General features: G+C 41.5%; 2 protein-coding genes across 4 annotated transcripts in view; one reads left to right on the top strand and one right to left on the bottom strand.

The window, feature by feature from the left end:
• Positions 1-18177, bottom strand: part of LOC111546889 — a 24088-nt gene extending 5911 nt beyond the window's left edge. Inside the window, 6 exon segments of the mRNA XM_031935086.1 lie at positions 1527-1658; positions 3000-3135; positions 4646-4718; positions 4721-4787; positions 6874-6961; positions 17945-18177. Coding sequence (XP_031790946.1) covers positions 1527-1658; positions 3000-3135; positions 4646-4718; positions 4721-4787; positions 6874-6961; positions 17945-18177 — 729 coding nt within the window.
• Positions 17984-18476, top strand: part of TAMM41 (TAM41 mitochondrial translocator assembly and maintenance homolog) — a 59132-nt gene continuing 58639 nt past the window's right edge. For 2 of the 3 annotated variants that reach the window (XM_023218419.1, XM_023218418.1), the window contains exon 1: positions 17984-18402. In XM_023218419.1, the coding sequence (XP_023074187.1) occupies positions 18268-18402 (135 nt within the window). In that variant the 5' untranslated portion in view covers positions 17984-18267. The remainder of the gene's footprint in view (positions 18403-18476) is intronic. The other variant, XM_023218420.1, reaches the window with a different exon arrangement.

Here is an 18476-nt window from a genome sequence, read left to right on the forward strand (position 1 = left end):
AGCCTACAAGCAATCTCAAACCTCCTCATCTAAAAAATATCTCCCTTGCAACCAGCTTCTCTCTCAAGCTACTTTTCTTATTCTCTCCTTGATGCTTCTTGACATTGACTCTATTCCCCAAGTCTTCAAGTTACTGCTGTCTGGCTTCCACCCTTATATTCAATTAACACTGTTCTCTCAGAGGTTACCAGAGGCATTCTGGCATTCTAATTGCCAAAGCCAATAGCCTCTGCTCTATCTTCAACCTCTACAGTGTCCAACACTGGAGATAAATCCCTCACTCTTGAAACTCATTCCTGGGCTTTTGCTACCTGACATCCTTCAAGCTCACATTATTCATCTTCTAGTTTTCTCATTTTCCTTCTATGGACATTTGCTTTCGTCTGCCACTTAAACTTTAACCTTCTCAAAATGTCTGTGCTCTTCTAAGCTTCTATGGTCTTCTGCCTCAAAATTGCCTCAGTAGAGCTCACATTTATATGGTTCTGAATACCCAAACTAAATCTTCCACCAAAGGGTCCCCGCAAACCAGAATTTCCAACTATCCACTAACCATCTACACATGGCTATCCCACAACGAGCTCATCATACTTCCTACAGAAGATGCACTCCCCTCCTGGTCTCAGGAAATGGCACAACCATTCACCTAGCTTCCTAAGATGAAAAACTCGGACCTAGTTTTCTTGTTTCTTATTGCCATATATTCTTAACAGTCACCAAGTCATGTTAATTCTAACACCAAATTGTCTCCTAAGCCATCATTTATTCCACATTCCCATGACCAAAATCTGGCCCTTACTCTCACTCCCTTAGACCCTTTCAGCAGTCTCCAATCCACCCATCACATAGCTACTGAGTTATCTCTGAACGCTGAGCAGATTAGGTCAACTCTGTGTAAAAACTGCTAATAGCTCCCTATTGTCTAGAAAAAAAAGTTGAAACTCTTTAGCATGTTGAGACTCTTTGCAACATGGGCCTGTCCCACGTCTTACCAGCCTCGCCTCCCATCACTCTTCTCCATATATATCCTATTCTCCAGTCATGCTTGTTTGCTTCTCATTCCTGAGTCACACCATTGACTTGGGCACCAGTTTGCTTCTGCTCAAACTCTTCTCTGCCTAGAACACACTTCCCATACTTTCTCTTGTCAGTCATTCCCATCCTTCAGCAATCACTCAAATCGCCTCTTTGAAGAATTCTCCAGCTTCCCAGGCTAAATTTAATTATTCTTGCTCTGTTTTAGCTATAGCACTTTACCAGAGAATTCACCATATTGTATTTATAGTGACTTGCTTAGGTGTCTTAGTCTTTAACATCAAAGGCAAGGACCTACTTTACACCCACAGCACCCAGAATAAAGCTTAGCCTGTAGGTTAGGTATAAAGAAGTGTTTGCTGAATCAATTAACACGTAGATAGAATAGTCACTTTTTATTTATATTACTTGCCCATTATTTCACCTCTGTCCCACCTCCTCCCACCAATTACATTATTCAATATCTAAAGTACAAGAAGCCAATAAGATACCTTTACAAAGACAGCATTCATCATCATAGCAGACGGGTTTAACACTACCAACTCTAGGAGGACATCTAACGTGGTACCAACTTCAGCTTCATTCCCACTGCAGATATGGGTCACTAAGGCACCAACCACCTCCTACACAGAGGAGAGCCAACAGGACAATGTAAAACAAAATATGGGATGGCCATTCTAAAGGGATTCACCCCCAAGGCCTCTCCAATCTCTACTTCATTAAAATCACAATCAACCCAATCCCATCATCTATTATCTAGTTTTCATTAATGTTGGCTTCAGGAGATTTAGGAATATGCCAGTGTAACTTTACCGTCCCGTCTTGACCTATTTCCCATATTTTATCGGTAAGCACTACCTAAGCCCTCCTGATTTTGCTCCTTGGCATAGTTTTCCTCTTTCTTGTTCCCACATGGGTTAAATTTTACCCTTTAAGTTGAGTTTGTACAAGATCAGTTGAAATTTCTCAAAAAGATGGCACTCAAGGAGCTAAAAGCTTTAAAAGTTTTCTCTATATAGTACAGGCTAGACTTGCATGTTTCCAAGCAAACATGGATCACGATAGTGTCTCTAAGACATTAAGAGGGTTCAAAAATGTCTTAGATGCCATTCTCCCTTTATACCGTCACTCCATCATAGTCATAACACAATTATATTCTCAACTGCAACAGCTACCTCATGTCAGCTGCAACCGTTGCTCTAGTTTAAATTTAAAAAATTTTTTTTTACAAATCTTCATTTTAAAAATTCCATTCAAATGAGTTTTAACATTGTTAATAATAGGAAGAATATATGTAAAAATACAAAATAAGACACTGTTCTTTACTTGCTTTCATAAACATTTTCCACAAACACAGTCTTCCCTCTCTGGATATATGCTATTAAAATGTGTCTCGGCTGGGCCCGATGGCTCATGCCTGTAATCCCAGCAGTTTGGGAGGCTGAGGTGGGTGGATCACCTGAGATCAGGAGTTCGAGACCAGCCTGGCCAACATGGTGAAACCCTGTCTCTACTGAAAATACAAAAAATTAGCCGGGCCTGGTGGTGCGCACCTGTGATCCCAGCTACTCAGGAGGATGAGACAGGAGAATCACTTGAATCCGGGAGGTGGAGATTGTAGTGAGCCAAGACTGTGACACTGCACTCTAGCCTGGGCAACAAGAGCGAAACAGTGTCTCAACAACAACAACAACAACAACAACAACAACAACAAAGTGTCTCATGTTTTGACATAAACTGGTTCTGGATCTAAATTTCAGACAGAATTTTAGAGCTCAGAACACAGAGTTAGATCCACCAGTCAAGTCTCTTCATTTCATCAAGGCTGGGACTAGGATTGAACTTTCCTGAGACCCAGTTCAGAGTTCCTTCCCCTTCAGTAAGGTCCAACCAACAAGAAATAAACATCAGGTTATTTTCCCTTCCCCTGTTCCCTCCTTGCCAAAACAAGTGTTTCAACATACCTGCTGGCAGTACGTGTCAAAAAACTTAAATGCATATTTGTATAGGAGACTGCCAAATGAAATTATACTCTGGTCTAGAGAGTGAAGCAAACTCTGAGCCAGAGACAGAATGGATGAACACATACCCTTAAGAACCCTGAGTGGGGAAGAGTAGAGAGAGAAAAGAAGCTTTAGGAAGCAGTTAGTACACAAGCTAAGAGTTACTTATCCTTTTGGAATGTCAGACTTCTCCTCCCCAACTCTCATTTTAACTTGAGAAATCTTAATCTTTGTTTTACACAGAATAATCCTTCACCATTCTGAGTTTTCTCTCAGCATCAATGGGATTCCACATTTGGATAATAATTGACCTTTAAGCTCAAAGAAGTTAAATTATAAGCCAAATAGTACATTCCTATCTGCTCAATTTGGCATTGGAGGCCAGATCTTCTAAATCCCAGTTTCCTCACGCAATCACACTAATCCCCAGGGATGCTCCACCTTGCTTATAATTTGAAGTTGGTCTATAAGATTCAATGCTAACTAAACTGAATTTTTTTTTAAAGTTCAAGAAGAGAAGTGATCATGTTTTACCACTAACACAATATACATAGACATTAATGGACCCAGACTAAATAACCAGTTAATAAACATAGCTTCCTTATTGATACCATAATTTTTAAAAATCTTACATTTAGTACTAAGCTGGGTATAATGCTTTATTGGGGAAAATACAATGAAAAATTACACATGGTTTCTGCCCTCTAGAAAATTATAGCCCAAAACATATATCACTGGCAGAAATAAACACAGAAAGAACTGCAAGGTAAAATAATACAAACATTAAACCTATTCTTAAATATAAAATTTAAGACCCAACGAGGTATTCTCATTAGCTCCTAACCCAAACCCCAAACCACTGGCCCATCCAGTTTTCTAAGTTCTATACTATTAATATGCTGAACATTCAGCCAGCAAAACACTATTCCCAGCTTATAAAATTCCAGTTTGAATAACTTACATTTCTAGAGGAATTATCACCTAGAGTCCACAGTTTTGAATGGCCAAAGAGTGATAGTTCAAGTAGGTTCATATTTACATTTCTGCTAGTTTCTATAGGTGGGTCCTATTCCCTTCAAGCTTTTTATAAGCTACTTAGAATAGGATATGGAAGGTCGGTTTGGCAAAGTTGCAAACTGCATTGAGATAGACAATTAAAATAGTTAATGCAAAAATAAAATTCAAAAATCTCAATGGGTTTGAACAATGGACTGAAACAAGATGAAATTTTACATGGGAGCTGTAAAGCTTTCTGTTTTCGATTAAAAATCAATAGGCCGGGCACGGTGGCTCAAGCCTGTAATCCCAGCACTTTGGGAGGCCAAGACGGGCGGATCACGAGGTCAGGAGATCGAGACCATCCTGGCTAACACGGTGAAACCCCGTCTCTACTAAAAAATACAAAAAACTAGCCAGGCGAGGTGGCGGGCGCCTGTAGTCCCAGCTACTCGGGAGGCTGAGGCAGGAGAATGGCGCGAACCTGGGAGGTGGAGCTTGCAGTGAGCCGAGATAGCGCCACTGCACTCCAGCCTGGGTGACAGAGCGAGACTCCGTCTCAAAAAAAAAAAAAAAAAAAAAAAAAAAATCAATAGTCTCTGACACTTACTAAGTAATGAACAGAGAATGTACTCTGGAGCAGCTGTTCTTGAATGCAGCCTGATTGAATCTTATTTCTTAGCACCTTTCAATATACTTCTTTGTCTGAGTATTGCTGCTATAGATGATGAAAAGCATCATCAGGTCAAAAATCTATTGTCAATAAATATGCAATAATAGAAAAACAGTTAACAAATCAGTATATTTGCTACAATGAAACAGCAGCTTTTCCCCATTAAAACACAGAGTGGATGATACTCATTTGTTCCACATACTCCCTTGGGGTTATCCACACTTTTCACAAAATCCGGAAATATTTTTCAGAGCAATAAAGTGCCACAACTACTAACCACTAGTATCTCTTAAGAATACATTGCTATATACATGAAAGTGATATTACTACAGAAGTAACTTTGGACATCTTCACATTTATTAAAAGAAAGATTCAATCACTTGCCAACTCCAGTATGTATTTTTACCATTACCAGGAAAATTACTTTGTGAAAAGTTGGAAAGACTATAAATGCCCATCAATACGGGAAAGGTTCAATAAATTATGATGGAGTAATTTTAAATTTTGGAATATTACACAGTCATCAAGAAGAATAAGCCACGCTGGGCATGGTGGCTCATGCCTATAATCCCAGCACTTTGGGAGGCTGATGTGGGCATATCACCTGAGGTCAGGAGTTTGAGACCAGCCTGGCCAACATGGTGAAACCCCATTTCTACTAAAAATACTCACGAAAAAATTAGCTGGTCATGGTGGCAGGTGCCTGTAATCCCAGCTACTCAGGAAGCTGAGGCAGGTGAATCACTTGAACCCTGGGAGGCAGAGGTTGAAGTGAGCCGAGATCGTGCCATTGCACTCCAGCCTGAGTGACACAGCAAGACTCTGTCCAAAAAAGAATTTTTAATTACAAAACTGAAAAAAAAAGAGAATAAGCTAGACCAGAGGTCCCCAACCCCTGGACCACAGAGTCCGTCGTCTGCTAGGAACCAAGCTGCACAGCAGGAGGTGAGTGGCGGTCAAGTGGGCATTACCACCTGAGACCTGTCTCCCGTCAGATTAGCGGCTGCATTAGATTCTCATGGGAGTGTGAACCCTATTGTGAACTGCACATGCACAGGATCTAGGCTGCACATTCCTTATGAGAATTTAAGTAGTGCCTGATGATCTAAGGTGGAACAGTGTCATCCTGAAATCATGCCCCAACACGGTCTGTGGAAAAACTGTCTTCCATGAAACCAGTCCCTGGTGCCAAAAAGGTTAGGGACTGCTGAGACATACCATATATTTTGACAGAGAAAAGACATTCCTGAGATGAAGTGGAAAAAATGGCAACCTGCAAAAGGATAATCAGGCTAGGCATGGTGGTTCATGCCTATAATCCCACTGCTTTGGGAGGCTGAGGAGGGAGGATCATTGAGTCCAGGAGGTGGAGGCAACAGTGAGCTATGATTGTGCCACTGCACTCCAGCCTGGTGACAGAGTGAGACCCTGTCTCTTTAAACAACACCACCACCACCCATAATCATAGTTAAGATTCTGCTTTTGTAAAAGCAATATATAAACCTACATATGTGTAGGTATAAGAGTATACCTGTACTTGTGCATAATTATAGCTTGTATATGAACAGAAAAAATTTGGAAGGATGATTATCCCTGAGGAATGGGACAGAGAGTAGAGAAAAACTGTATTTTTTACATCTGTAGATTCCTTGTGAGTTTTTCTCCACAATTAGCTTGTTTACCTACATTTAAAAAAGAAAAATATAATGGCTGGGTGTGGTGGCTCAAGCCTATAATCCCAGCACTTTGGGAGGTCCAAGCAGGAGGATCACTTGAAGCTAAAAATTTGAGACCAGCCTAGGCAACACACCAAGACCTTATCTCTATAAAAAATAAAAGAATTGCCTGGGTGTGGTGGCTTATTTTTCATAGGAAAAGGATATTATACATAGGAAAAGTATTATTCCTATGGGAAGTAGGTACGATTCGGACAATATAGAAGATTTTCACTCAAAACTTACTGCTTAAAAATAGACCTGTGAATCTATCACAGAATAGCCTCTGAAACTCATTGAGAAAAATAAAAAAAGAGAGATATCAAATATGATTCACTATGGTTTCAAAATGAAATATTCATTACACAAGATTTCTCCAAGACAACAACCAGCACCTGTTCCAGGAGGTTGGAAAGCTGGCTCTGCTTCTGGAAAGTTGAGTCTTTCCTACCTTCAATAGGAAGTTTGGGTCAAGTCGGAGGCTAGAAAGGACATCCAGGATTGGGACAGTGAGTGAAGTATTCTCTATCAATACGTCACTGTGAATGGTAGAAAAAGAAAAAAGTTGTGTAATGGTTTGAACACAGCCGGGCAGACAATGACTTGTTTATAGTATGTTTCTTTAAAAATTGTTTTGACTGCAAAAAATAATACATATTATAATAATGGCTGAGAATCTTCCAAACTAATGACAGACAACAGTCCAATGATGGAAAACTCTTAAAAGAAGCTGGGGAGTGGGTGCGAGAACACCTAACTATAAGGGAACAAGGATAAAATTATAGCTGATATCTTGTCAGAAATTAGGCAAACAAGAAGAAAGTGGAATGAGGGATTTAAAGTGTTAAAAGAAAGCAACTCCAAAAGAAATCTAAATAGATGGAGAGACTGATATACCATCTTTATGGATTAGAAGACCCAATATAGTAAAGAAGTAAATTCTCTTCATATTTGTCTATAGATTTAACATTATTCAAGTAAAAAACCCAGAGGGATTATTGATAATATATACAAGCTGATTCTTTTTTTTTTAAAGGGAGTGGGGAGAGGCTGAAGCAAGAGGATCACTTGAGCCCTGGAGTTCGAGATTGCTGTGAGCTACGATCACACCTCTGAATTCTAGTCTAAGCAACAGAGCAAGACCTCATCTCTAAAAAAATAAAATGAATAAAAAATTATAACATCATTAAAAATAAAATGAAATATGGGAAAGGCAAAGGAACGCGAATACAAAACAATTTTGAAAAATAATAAAATAGCTCGGGGCCAGTGGTGCAATGGATAACGCGTCTGACTACGGATCAGAAAAATAATAAAATAGAAGTAATATCAATTTTAAGACTACTGAATTTTAAGACATTATAAATCTTCATTAATCTAGACGGTGTAGTACTGGTTGGGGGACAGAAATATAAATCAATGGAACAGAATAGAGAGTCCAGAAACACACCCACACAAAATATGACCAATTGATTTCTCACAAAGATATGAAGGCAATTCAATGGAGAATGATAAACTTTTCAATAAATGGTGCTGGAAAAATTATCCATTTGCAAAACAAATGAGCCTCAACCTAAACTGCACAACCTATATTACAACCTAAACTACACAGCCTATACAAACATTAATTCAAAATGGATCATAGGTTAGTTTGCAAAACCTAAAATTATAGTTTTAAGAACATACGGGAGAAAAAATTTGTGATCTACAGTTAGGCAGGGCGTGCATAGAGATGACACAAAAAGCATGGTCATTAGCAGGCAAATTTATCTCCTGTTGATAAATTGGACCTAATGAAAATTAAAAATGCATGTTTGCTCTGTGACAGACATTGTCAAGAGCATGGAAATATTGGCTACAGAGTGGGAGAAAGTATTTGTAAACAACATATCTGCCAAAGAATTGGTATCAAGAATAAAAAACTCCCAAAACTCAACATCAAGAAAACAAACAATCCTGACTGACAACAACAAAATGAGCAAAAGATATGAACAGACACTTCACCAAGGTGAATATACAGACAGCCAATAGCAAATGAAAAGATGTTCAACATTAGCAACTGTTAAGGAAATGCAAGTTAAAGCCACCATGAGATTCCACCTATTAGAATGGCTAAAATAACTGACAAAGGCAAATACTGGGGAGGCTGCAGGGCAACTGGAATGCTCAGCTACCTCTGCTGGAAATGCAAAACGGTCAGCCATGCCAGAAAGCAGTTCGTTGGTTTCTTATAAAATTAAATATGTGCCAAATGGTCCTGCACCCAAATTCTAGATATTTACCCTGGAGAAATGAAATCTTATGTTTATTAAAAAAATCATCTGGTGGCCAGACATAGTGGCTCATGCCTGTAATCCCAGCACTTTGGGAGGCTAAGGTGGACAGATCATGAGGTCAGGAGTTCAAGACCAGCCTGACCAACATGATGAAACCCCATCACTACTAAAAATACAAAAATTTGCCAGGTGTGGTGGCACACACCTGTAATTCCAGCTACTCAGGAGGCTGAGGCAAGAGAATCGCTTGAACCCGGGAGTCAGAGGTTGCAGAGACCTGAGATCGTGCAACTACACTCCAGCCTGGGTGACAGAGTGAGACTCTGTATCAGAAAAAAAAAAATAAAAAATAAAAACCATTTGGCCGGGCATGGTGGTTCATGTCTGTAATCCCAACACTTTGGGAGGCCAAGGTGGGCGGATCACTTGAGGTCAGGAGTTTGAGACGAGCCTGGCTAACATGGTGAAACCCCATCTCTACTACTAAAAAAAAAAAAAGTACAAAAATTAGCTGGGTGTGGTGGCACACGCCTGTCGTCCCAGGTACTCTACTCAGGAGGCTCAGGCAGGAGAATTGCTTGAATCCGGGAGGCAGAGGTTGCAGTGAGCCAAACTGCACTCCAGCCTGGGCAACAGAGCAAGACTCTATCTCAAAAAACAAAAAACAAAACAAATAAATAAAATCCATGAATGTTTATAGCGGCCCTATTCATAACCACCAAAAATTGGAAACAACCCAAATGTCCTTCAGCAAGTGAAGAGATAGACAAACTGGTACAGAAATACAATGGAAAACTATGCAGCAATAAAAAGGAATAAACTATTGATGCATGCAGCAATTTAAATGAATCTCAAAAGCATTATGTTGAATGACAAAAGCCGGTCTCAAAAGGTTATATATTCTATGACATTCCACAAAGGACAGAACTATAGTGACAAGATCAATGGTTGCCTGGGGTTGGGGCACAGGAGGGAGGATGGGACTACAAAAGGATAACACAGGGAGGTTTTGGGGAAGGGGGGGTGAAGGAATTGTTTTATACCCTGATTGTAGTGGTATTCACATGAATCTACATGTATTAAAATTCACAGAACTATATACATCAACAGAAAGTCTATCTTGCTACATAATTTAAAAGCAAAAATAATATTATAATAATGGTACTTCTCTCATAGGACTTCGGTGTTTCATAAATAGAAGCTACTAACAGAGAGGTGTCTAGGGTGTTTTCCAATGCCAACCAACAATTCTCCAATTTTCCAGATACTAGCTGAGTATTCTACAATTTAATTCAATTCTGATGCTAACTACTTGGAGTTAGCACAGACCTCTCAGGTTAAGGGCTCAGTCTCACAAAACTGCACCTCACCAACTTTAGATGCCAATTGCAAATAGTGGGTCTCCAGGTTATCCACTTTTCTGTCTAATTTGGCTACAAATCAAAGGCTCCCATGACCCTCTCCTCCAGCTTAATATTTTGCAATAACAGCTCACAGAACTCAAGGAAACAACACTTCCCAGCAAGATGAAGAGGTACACAGGGCAAAGTATGAGAAAGGAATGTGAGGCTTACATGCCCTCTCCCGGCACACCACCCTTCCAGCATCTTGATGTGTTTGCCAACCTAGAAGCTCATCAAATCTGTTGTTCAAGAGTTTTTATAGAGCATATCTCCAGCCCCACCTCCCTTGCAGCAGTGAATTCTAAATTCGATCTTTTTGACCTCAAACTAACTTTTTGGATATTAGGGCCCCTTGAAGTCCAAGAGAGACATATTAAGCTTATTTGGTATGTTAAATCATACAAGTGGCCAGGCACAGTGGCTCACACCTGTAATCCCAGCATTTTGGGAGGCCGAGGTGGGTGGATGTCTTGGGGTCAGGAGTTTGAGACTAGATTGAGCAACATGCTGAAACCCAATCTCTACTAAAAATACAAAAATTAGCCAGGTGTGGTGGTGCACATCTGTAATCCAAACTATGGGGGGAGGTTGAGTCAGGAGAATTGCTTGCACCTAGGAGGCAGAGGTTGCAGTGAGCCAAGATCGTGCCACTGCACTCTAGCCTGGGTGAGAGAGCAAGACTGTCTCAAAAAAAAAAAAAAAAATGCTGTTTAACTTTCTCTGGGTTGTATTTATATATGTGTGCTATTAATACATGTTGCAAAGTTGTTTAAGATTCCTAAAATTCTGAAATGTCTTAGTATTTGTCATTAGGAATAATTCTGATTATTATGCTTAATTGCAGTATGCCACAAAAACAAATTTCCTTGACGATTGCGTCTTTAACCATGAATGTTGTCTTTCCTATCCACAATTACTGTTTTACTTTGATTCTCCTCAAAAAGTGGTTTATGATCAGCTACAGTCCAAAATGTGCTTCTTTTTAAAAAATCACAGAAAAGACTCTGCCACAGACTTTTAAATGCAGGTTTCTGATTACTTTAGTTATCATACCAAAAGACTAGGAAAGAACTTTCAGGACTCTAACTAAAAGGCTGATGTGTTTATAAAGATTACTAACTCAATGTCAAGCAGAACAAGGTTAATTACATTGAACTAAACTAATAAAAGACTAAACTTATTTTTTCACAGCCTTTTTTAAAAAAACATTGCTAATCCTTTTAATATTTTGTTTTCGGAGTCAAAAACTTTTTGTTTTAGCTATTCACAGCTTATAACAAATTGGGTAAAGTATACTTTTGTCAGCAAAATTTAAAATAGTTATCTTTCCCTTTACCTGGTTTATTTGGAATTTAGAAACTATTTGTGAGTATTCTTAATTTATGACAATATAGTTATTTATATAAGTTCAGTAAGAATCTGTTTTCTTTTGTAACATGACACAATTAGAGACACTGGTTATGTTACCAAGGCTTTGACTGGAATGATCTATTTTCAGATATGACCAGACTATGTTGAGGAATTGACATTGACTTTACAGAGTCAATAAAAACCCCTTGAAAAGATTGGCCTAGGTCAGCCATGATGGCTCACACCTGTAATCCCAGCACTTTGAAAGGCCAAAATGGGAGGATCACTTGAGGCCAGGTGTTCAAGACCAGCCTGGGCAGCATGGCAAGACCTTGTCTCTACAAAAAAAAAAAAAAAAAAAAAAAAAGCCAGGAGTGGTGGCATGCATGTTTAGTCCCACCTACTTGAGAGATTGAGGCAGAGAAATGCTTAAGCCTAGGAGTTCAAGGCTGTAGTGAGCTATGATCACCACTGCACTCAGCCTGTACAACAGAGGGAGGCCCTGTCTCAAACAAACAAACAAAAGATTGGCCTGGTACCTTGTCTACATAGTTTCTTTACAAGGTTCCTGACCTGTGGTAAGTAAAGAATGTCACTTCCTAACAGGCCCAGGAAGCTCAAGATATTTCGGGACCCCAAAAAGAGAAGAATTCACCCAGGTGAAAGGTTTCATGGGTAAGTGGCAACTATCTGAGCTGGTGGCATGGGGGTAAGAAGACTTTACCAAGACAGTTGTAGGTAAAGAAAGGCAGATTTATTAGAGAAAGTTTGAAAGTACATTGCAAGGGAGCAACAGGCAGAATCAACATGAGACAAGCTGACTGCAAGGAAACAAAGACTTGCTGGAGATTTTATAGGATGGTTCTTTGCTGTTTACTGAAAGGGGCTTTGTGCGGTATTGATAACGCCAAAGTTACAGTGAGCTAACTTGCAGGTGTCTGGTGATAAGTTGGGCACAGGAGGGCTACGTGTCCTGGACCACAAAGAAAGGCAGACTCATAGCTTGTCTGCTTTCTCTCTTTGCTTTCCCATGCTCCCAACAGCCTAACTCCTTTTCCCTAATTAGGACTTCACAAAAGGGTTACATATTCAGACCCTGGAGGTTTGGAAAGTATCATTCTAAACACTTTCTAGGAAGTAAGTCTAGGAAGATTGTACCTAGAGTTTTGTCAATTCTGGGTCTGAACAAAGACATCCTCAGAGTCCAAAGCATAGAAATTCTTGGCTTTTTACACCCACAAGTTATAATTGTAATTCATGTGTTGAAAAATTTCTCAATCTCTCTCTTAGGCTATAGGATTCCCTGGTGCCTTCAGGCAAAAGAGATCCGTGAAAATTAGTCTTGATTGGTTTGGGACACTGAGATGTTTCTGGGACAGCAAGGGGGTGCTTGGCACCAGCACTTCCTAAATTTATGCCACAGAATATGAATCCCAGAAGACACGGAGAGAGAAGGTGGAGGGAGTAGGGGATGGAGGAAAACCTAGTCTGGGAGATTGGAAAATGCTACAAGTTCTGCTTCTCTCTTGGAGATTCACAATGCTTATTAATATATTAATGCTCTGAGGAATCCTACATCAAAGAGCCTGGATTTTTCTTTTCCCAAACATTCTTCTCTCCTGTACTTAAACACTGATGGGGGGGAGGGAAAAGCATTAAAGCTATAGACAATTTTTAAGAGGGCTTTTTGAAAAAATGGATTAGACGAATTAGATGAACCTTCTCCTAGTGAAAGTTAGCCTAACAAGGTCATTATTAAGGAATACAAAGACAACTGCTAGATAAATCAGAAGAATGAGGCCCAATATTCACTCGAGTAACCAGGCATTTATCTGTATTTGTAAGTGGCTCTCTAACATGTTTATTTCATTGGTATAAGCTTTCCAACAGAACCCTAAAGCGATTATATAGAACACTGGGGCTTCCTAATAGCCTCTAATTTCATAAACCATGGTAATTTAAAAGAGAGTGGATGAAGGGCCAGGAGCAGGGAGATTTCTACTGAAGAATACAAATGTGTCCCTGGCTACATCGCTTCTGCCTCTTCCTGGAGAAAAGCAAAATGCAAACAGGAATGTGATGGAACCTTCCAGCTGGTGGTTTTGCATTGCAGGAAGAAAACTGTTTGTGAACATGAAAATTGCTGATAATTGGGTGTGAATGCCTGTAAGGGAGACAAATGGAGAAACATTGCAGAATCTTTATTTCTATCAAGGGCTGAACTCTGCTGGTGGGTGTGCGAATTGGCACCAACTTTTGGAGGGGAATTTAGCAGTGTGCTGACATTCTGACCCAGCAATTCCCCTTCTAGGAATCTATCTTATAGCAATACTTGTTCATGCACAAAAAATGTACAAGGATGCTCATGATAGCATTGTTTGCAGGTGTGAAAACTAGAAATACCCTACATCCATCAACAATAAAATGTTTAAACAGGCTGGGAGTGGTGGCTCATGCCTGTAATCCTAGCACTTTGGGAGGCCAAGGCAGCACAGATCACTTGAGGTCAGGAGTTTGAGACCAGCTTGGCCAACATAGTGAAACCCCATCCCTACTAAAGATACAAAACTTAGCTGGGTGTGGTGGCAGGCAGCTGTAATCTCAGCTACTCGGGAGGCTGAGGCAGGAGAATCACTTGAACCTGGATGGTGGAGGTTGCAGTGAGCCTAGATCGTACTCCAGCCTGGGTGACAGAGCAAGACTTAGTTGCAAGGAAGGAAGGAAGGAAGGGGGAGGGAGGGAGGGAGGGAAGGAAGGAAGGAGAGAGAGAGGGAGAGGGAGGGAGGGAAAGAAAGAGAGAGAAGAAAGAGAAAAGAAAAGGAAAGGAAAGGAAAGGAAGGAAGGAAGGAAGGAAGGAAAGAAGGAAGAAAGAAAGAGGGAAGGACATGTTTAAACATTTTCTTTTAAACAAAAAATTTTAAACAAAATTATGGCATATCCATATTTTAGAATAATTTGCTACTAATACATGGAATGAGGGAAATCTATATATTCTGACACAGTACATTGTCCCTGATATGCTAAGTGCAAAAAAAATTTGCAAAATATTATCTATCCTAGGAATCCACTTAAAATTGTTTTTAATGTTAATATATTCATAGAAAAATATATGAAGGAATATGTGCCAAAGATTACCAGTGGCTATTTCTGGGGCATGATGTATGTATTTCATAATGTTTACATTTTTATGAGCATGGATTACTTTTGCAAATAGGAAAAATCCAATGAAGATTAATTATTTCCCCAAGGGAAGGAAGGAAATAAAAAAGGAACCAGCTGGTGTGGGGAAAAGAAAGAGAGATCCGACTGTTATTGTGTCTATGTAGAAAGAAGTAGACACATAAAAGACTCTATTTTGTTCTGTATTAAGAAAAATTCTTCTGCCTTGAGATGCTGTTAATCTGTAACCCTAGCCCCAGTCCTGTGCTGGCAGAGACATTTGCTGTGTTGACTCAAGGTTTAATGGATTTAGGGCTATGCAGAATGTGCTTTGTTAAACAACTGCTTGAAGGCAGTATGCTTGTTAAAAGTCATCATCACTCTCTCATCTCAAGTACCCAGGGACACAATACACTGTGGAAGGCCGCAGGGACCTCTACCCAGGAAAGCCATGTATTGTCCAAGGTTTCTCCCTATGTGATAGTCTGAGATAAGGCCTCGTGGGAAGGGAAAGACCTGACCATCCCCTAGCCCGACACCGTAAAGGGTCTGTGCTGAGGAGGATTAGTAAAAGAGGAAGGTCTCTTCGCAGTTGAGATAAGAGGAAGGCATCTGTCTCCTGCTCCAGTGGAATGTCTCGGTGTAAAACCCAATTGTATGTTCCATGTACTGAGATAGGAGAAAACCACCTTAGGGCTGGAGGTGAGACATGCTGGCAGCAATACTGCTCTTTAATGCACGAGATGTTTGTGTACATGCATATCAAAGCACAGCACCTTTTCTCAACCTTGTTTATGACACAAAGACCTTTGTTCATGTTTTCCTGCTGACTCTCTCCCCACTATTACCCTATTGTCCTGCCACATCCCCCTCGCAGAAATGGTAGAAATAATGATCAATAAATACTGAGGGAACTCAGAGACCAGTGCAGTCCTCCGTATGCTGAGCACCAGTCCCCTGGGACCACTTTTCTTTCTCTATACTTTGTCTCTGTGTCTCTTTCTTTTCTCAGTCTCTCGTTCCACCTGACGAGAAACACTCACAGGTGTGGAGGGGCTGGCCCCCTGCAAGCTGGTAATGGGATTTATTCACTGTCTTTGGGTGAGAGGTTTCAGTGTAATTCCACGGTGAGCACACTCTGATTCCAGCACCCTAGGCAAGAGCGATCTGTAGTAAAAACAATGGGAGTGACCATGCCCACATCAGGGAACACAGACAAATGGCCTCTCTCCGCTCCCTTGCCCTGGTCTCCTGCTTGTTGCTGTGGCTACTGCTGCTGCTCCTGACCCTTGGCTGACGCCTGAGTTCCAGCTTTCTTCCCATTTCCTTCTCTCACCCTGCAAGCCACTGTAGAGGACACTTAAACATGGTAGTAAAGACCTTGGCCTTTAGAGGTAGGTAGCTGTAGGTTCAAACCCTGACTTCACCACTTTCCTGTATGACTTTGGAACATTTACTGCTCCTTTTAGGACCTGTTTCCTCATATGAAAAATATCATCTTAGAGAACCTGCTTCATAGGATCTTTGGAGTGATGAAAAGAAATAAGTATAAAAAGCCTGGGCATGGGTGGCTCATGCCTGTAATCCCAGCACTTTGGGAGGCTGAGGTGGGCAAATCACTAGAGGTCAGGAGTTCGAGACCAGCCTGGCCAACATAGTGAAACCCCATCTCTACTAAAAATACAACCATTAGCCAGGTATGCTCGCTTGAACCCAGGAGGTGGAGGTCACAGTGAGCTGAGATCGTGCCACTGCACTCCAGCCTGGGCAACAGAGCAAGACTCAGTTTCAAACAAAAACAGAAACAAGAAAACCCCCAAAGAAGTAAAAATGTGCCTGGGCATAGTAAGTGCTTAATAATGACACCTATTATTATTATTATTATTGTCACTGAGTCCTATCATTTCTTTCTTGGTAGAATCTTTCCCATCTATCTTCTGCCTGATAAACTCCTACCCAACTTCCAGGCCTGGCTCAAAATACCATCCCTGTGAAACCTCTTCTGGTCCCTTTCCGGAACAGCCAGAACTGATTGACGTTCCCACTGGAGGGACATTACACTCCCGCACTGCACTGGGTACCTGGCTGCATTACTCAAATTCTACTCTGATTTGCAGGTCTGTCTCCTCTCCTCTACAGATCCCGAGTTCCTGCAGGGCAGCAGGCAGCTCAGATCTCTTCATCTCATTGCGGGCCCAGGGTGTGAGTGCAAGTAATCATTTTTGCCATTGATTTAATCCCATCCTTGCTTATAAGACCTTGGCCTAGCCGTTTGCAGTTCACGGGGCAACTATGATAACAGCTGTCTGATTAGTTCCCCCTAATTCAGGCTAACATGTGGATTATGTAAGTCCCTGCTCAAAACCCTTCCAGGACAGAGCAGAATTTTCGAAAACATCCCAGAGGTGCAGCCAGACCTGGGTTTAGCTCTAGTTTTGCCACCAGCTGATGTGATCCTAGGCACCTGGCTTTACCTCTCTAAGCCTTAGCTTGGCCATCAGTAAAACCAAGGCCCTCCTGCCACAGGGCACTAAAGTGAGAAGTGCATGTGAAAATGTGTCAACATTACCTGAATGTTAGTCATTACTATCTCTATTATTTTTGAGAGGTAGTGTATATCAGGGAGGAAGGAGAGGGTAGCTGAAAAACTTTCTGTCCTGGAAGTCAAACCACCTTCTGAATGGTAATCTTCAGCAAGTTTCTCTAGTTATACAAAAAAAAGAGGAGCACTCTAAGATTTTTCTACTCCTAGGGTCCTGTTTCCTCCAGAAACTGCATTTGAAGCACTCTTTGCGAGACCAATCCCCAAGGCAAGGGGGCAAAAACTCTTATCCACTCTTGAAATTAAATGCAAGTATCAGAGAACGTCTGTGCAGTCCATTACCACGCACTCCGATATCCATCCTTGTATTTGAAAAGGGCTTTAACGCGAAGAAGTCTCGGCCAAATCTTGACGGTGGTATTCTCTACATGGTGGGACTGGGCATCATTTTAATTTTGTGTTTTTCTAAATCTTCGAAATCTACAATTTTGGAACTAGAGAGATGATGGGTGCACAATATTGTGAAGGTACTAAATGCTACTACTCTGTCCATTTCAGAACGGCTAGTTCTATATTATGTGAGTGTCGCCTCATTTAAAAACCTTCAATACGCTCACGATTTATAGTAATTCTTTAACCCATGGTTTGAAGAGAGAAGTACAGTGGATATCAAGGCTCAGGGGCCGCGGAGTCGGGTGACGCTTGGCTCCGCCCATTTGTCCAGGTCGCAACCGAGGCTGCCAGCCTGTAGAGCACTCCTCCGACCACGAGGGGACAATGCAAAGCCGTCACGTTCCCCACACTAAGGCGAGCACCGCCTCTTGCGTCTTGGAAGCGCGTGTGCGTGCGTGGGGCGTAGCAAGGGACGGAAGCTCGGCCGGGTACGAGCGCCGCACACGCCAGTTTAAGCCGGCTGTGTCTTGCCGCCGCTGATGTTCGTGGCCCAACGCCGCAATCCTTGCCCTTCTTTGCAGTCCCACCCCACACTCAGCCTTGCGTCCCTCCAGCCGGTCTCTGACTTCCATTTCCCACCCTAAACCGCCTACCTGGTTTCTGTTGCCCGCCCAGTTGTCCTCGGCTTGCTGCGCTGAGGGTCCCCTGTCAGCTTCGACCCCATGGCGCTGCAGGCGCTGCAGAGCTCGGGGGTGACCTTCCGCAAGATCCTGTCTCACTTCCCCGAGGAGCTGAGTCTGGCTTTCGTCTACGGCTCCGGGGTGTACCGCCAGGCAGGGCCCAGTTCAGACCAGAAGGTGAGCCCGGGCAGTCCCCGTCAGCCCCACGATGGGGAACTGTCTGTTATCACGAGTCCCGTTTTGCCCTCGAT

The sequence above is a fragment of the Piliocolobus tephrosceles genome, chromosome 2 (assembly GCF_002776525.5).
Source record: "Piliocolobus tephrosceles isolate RC106 chromosome 2, ASM277652v3, whole genome shotgun sequence".
Lineage (NCBI taxonomy): Eukaryota > Metazoa > Chordata > Mammalia > Primates > Cercopithecidae > Piliocolobus > Piliocolobus tephrosceles.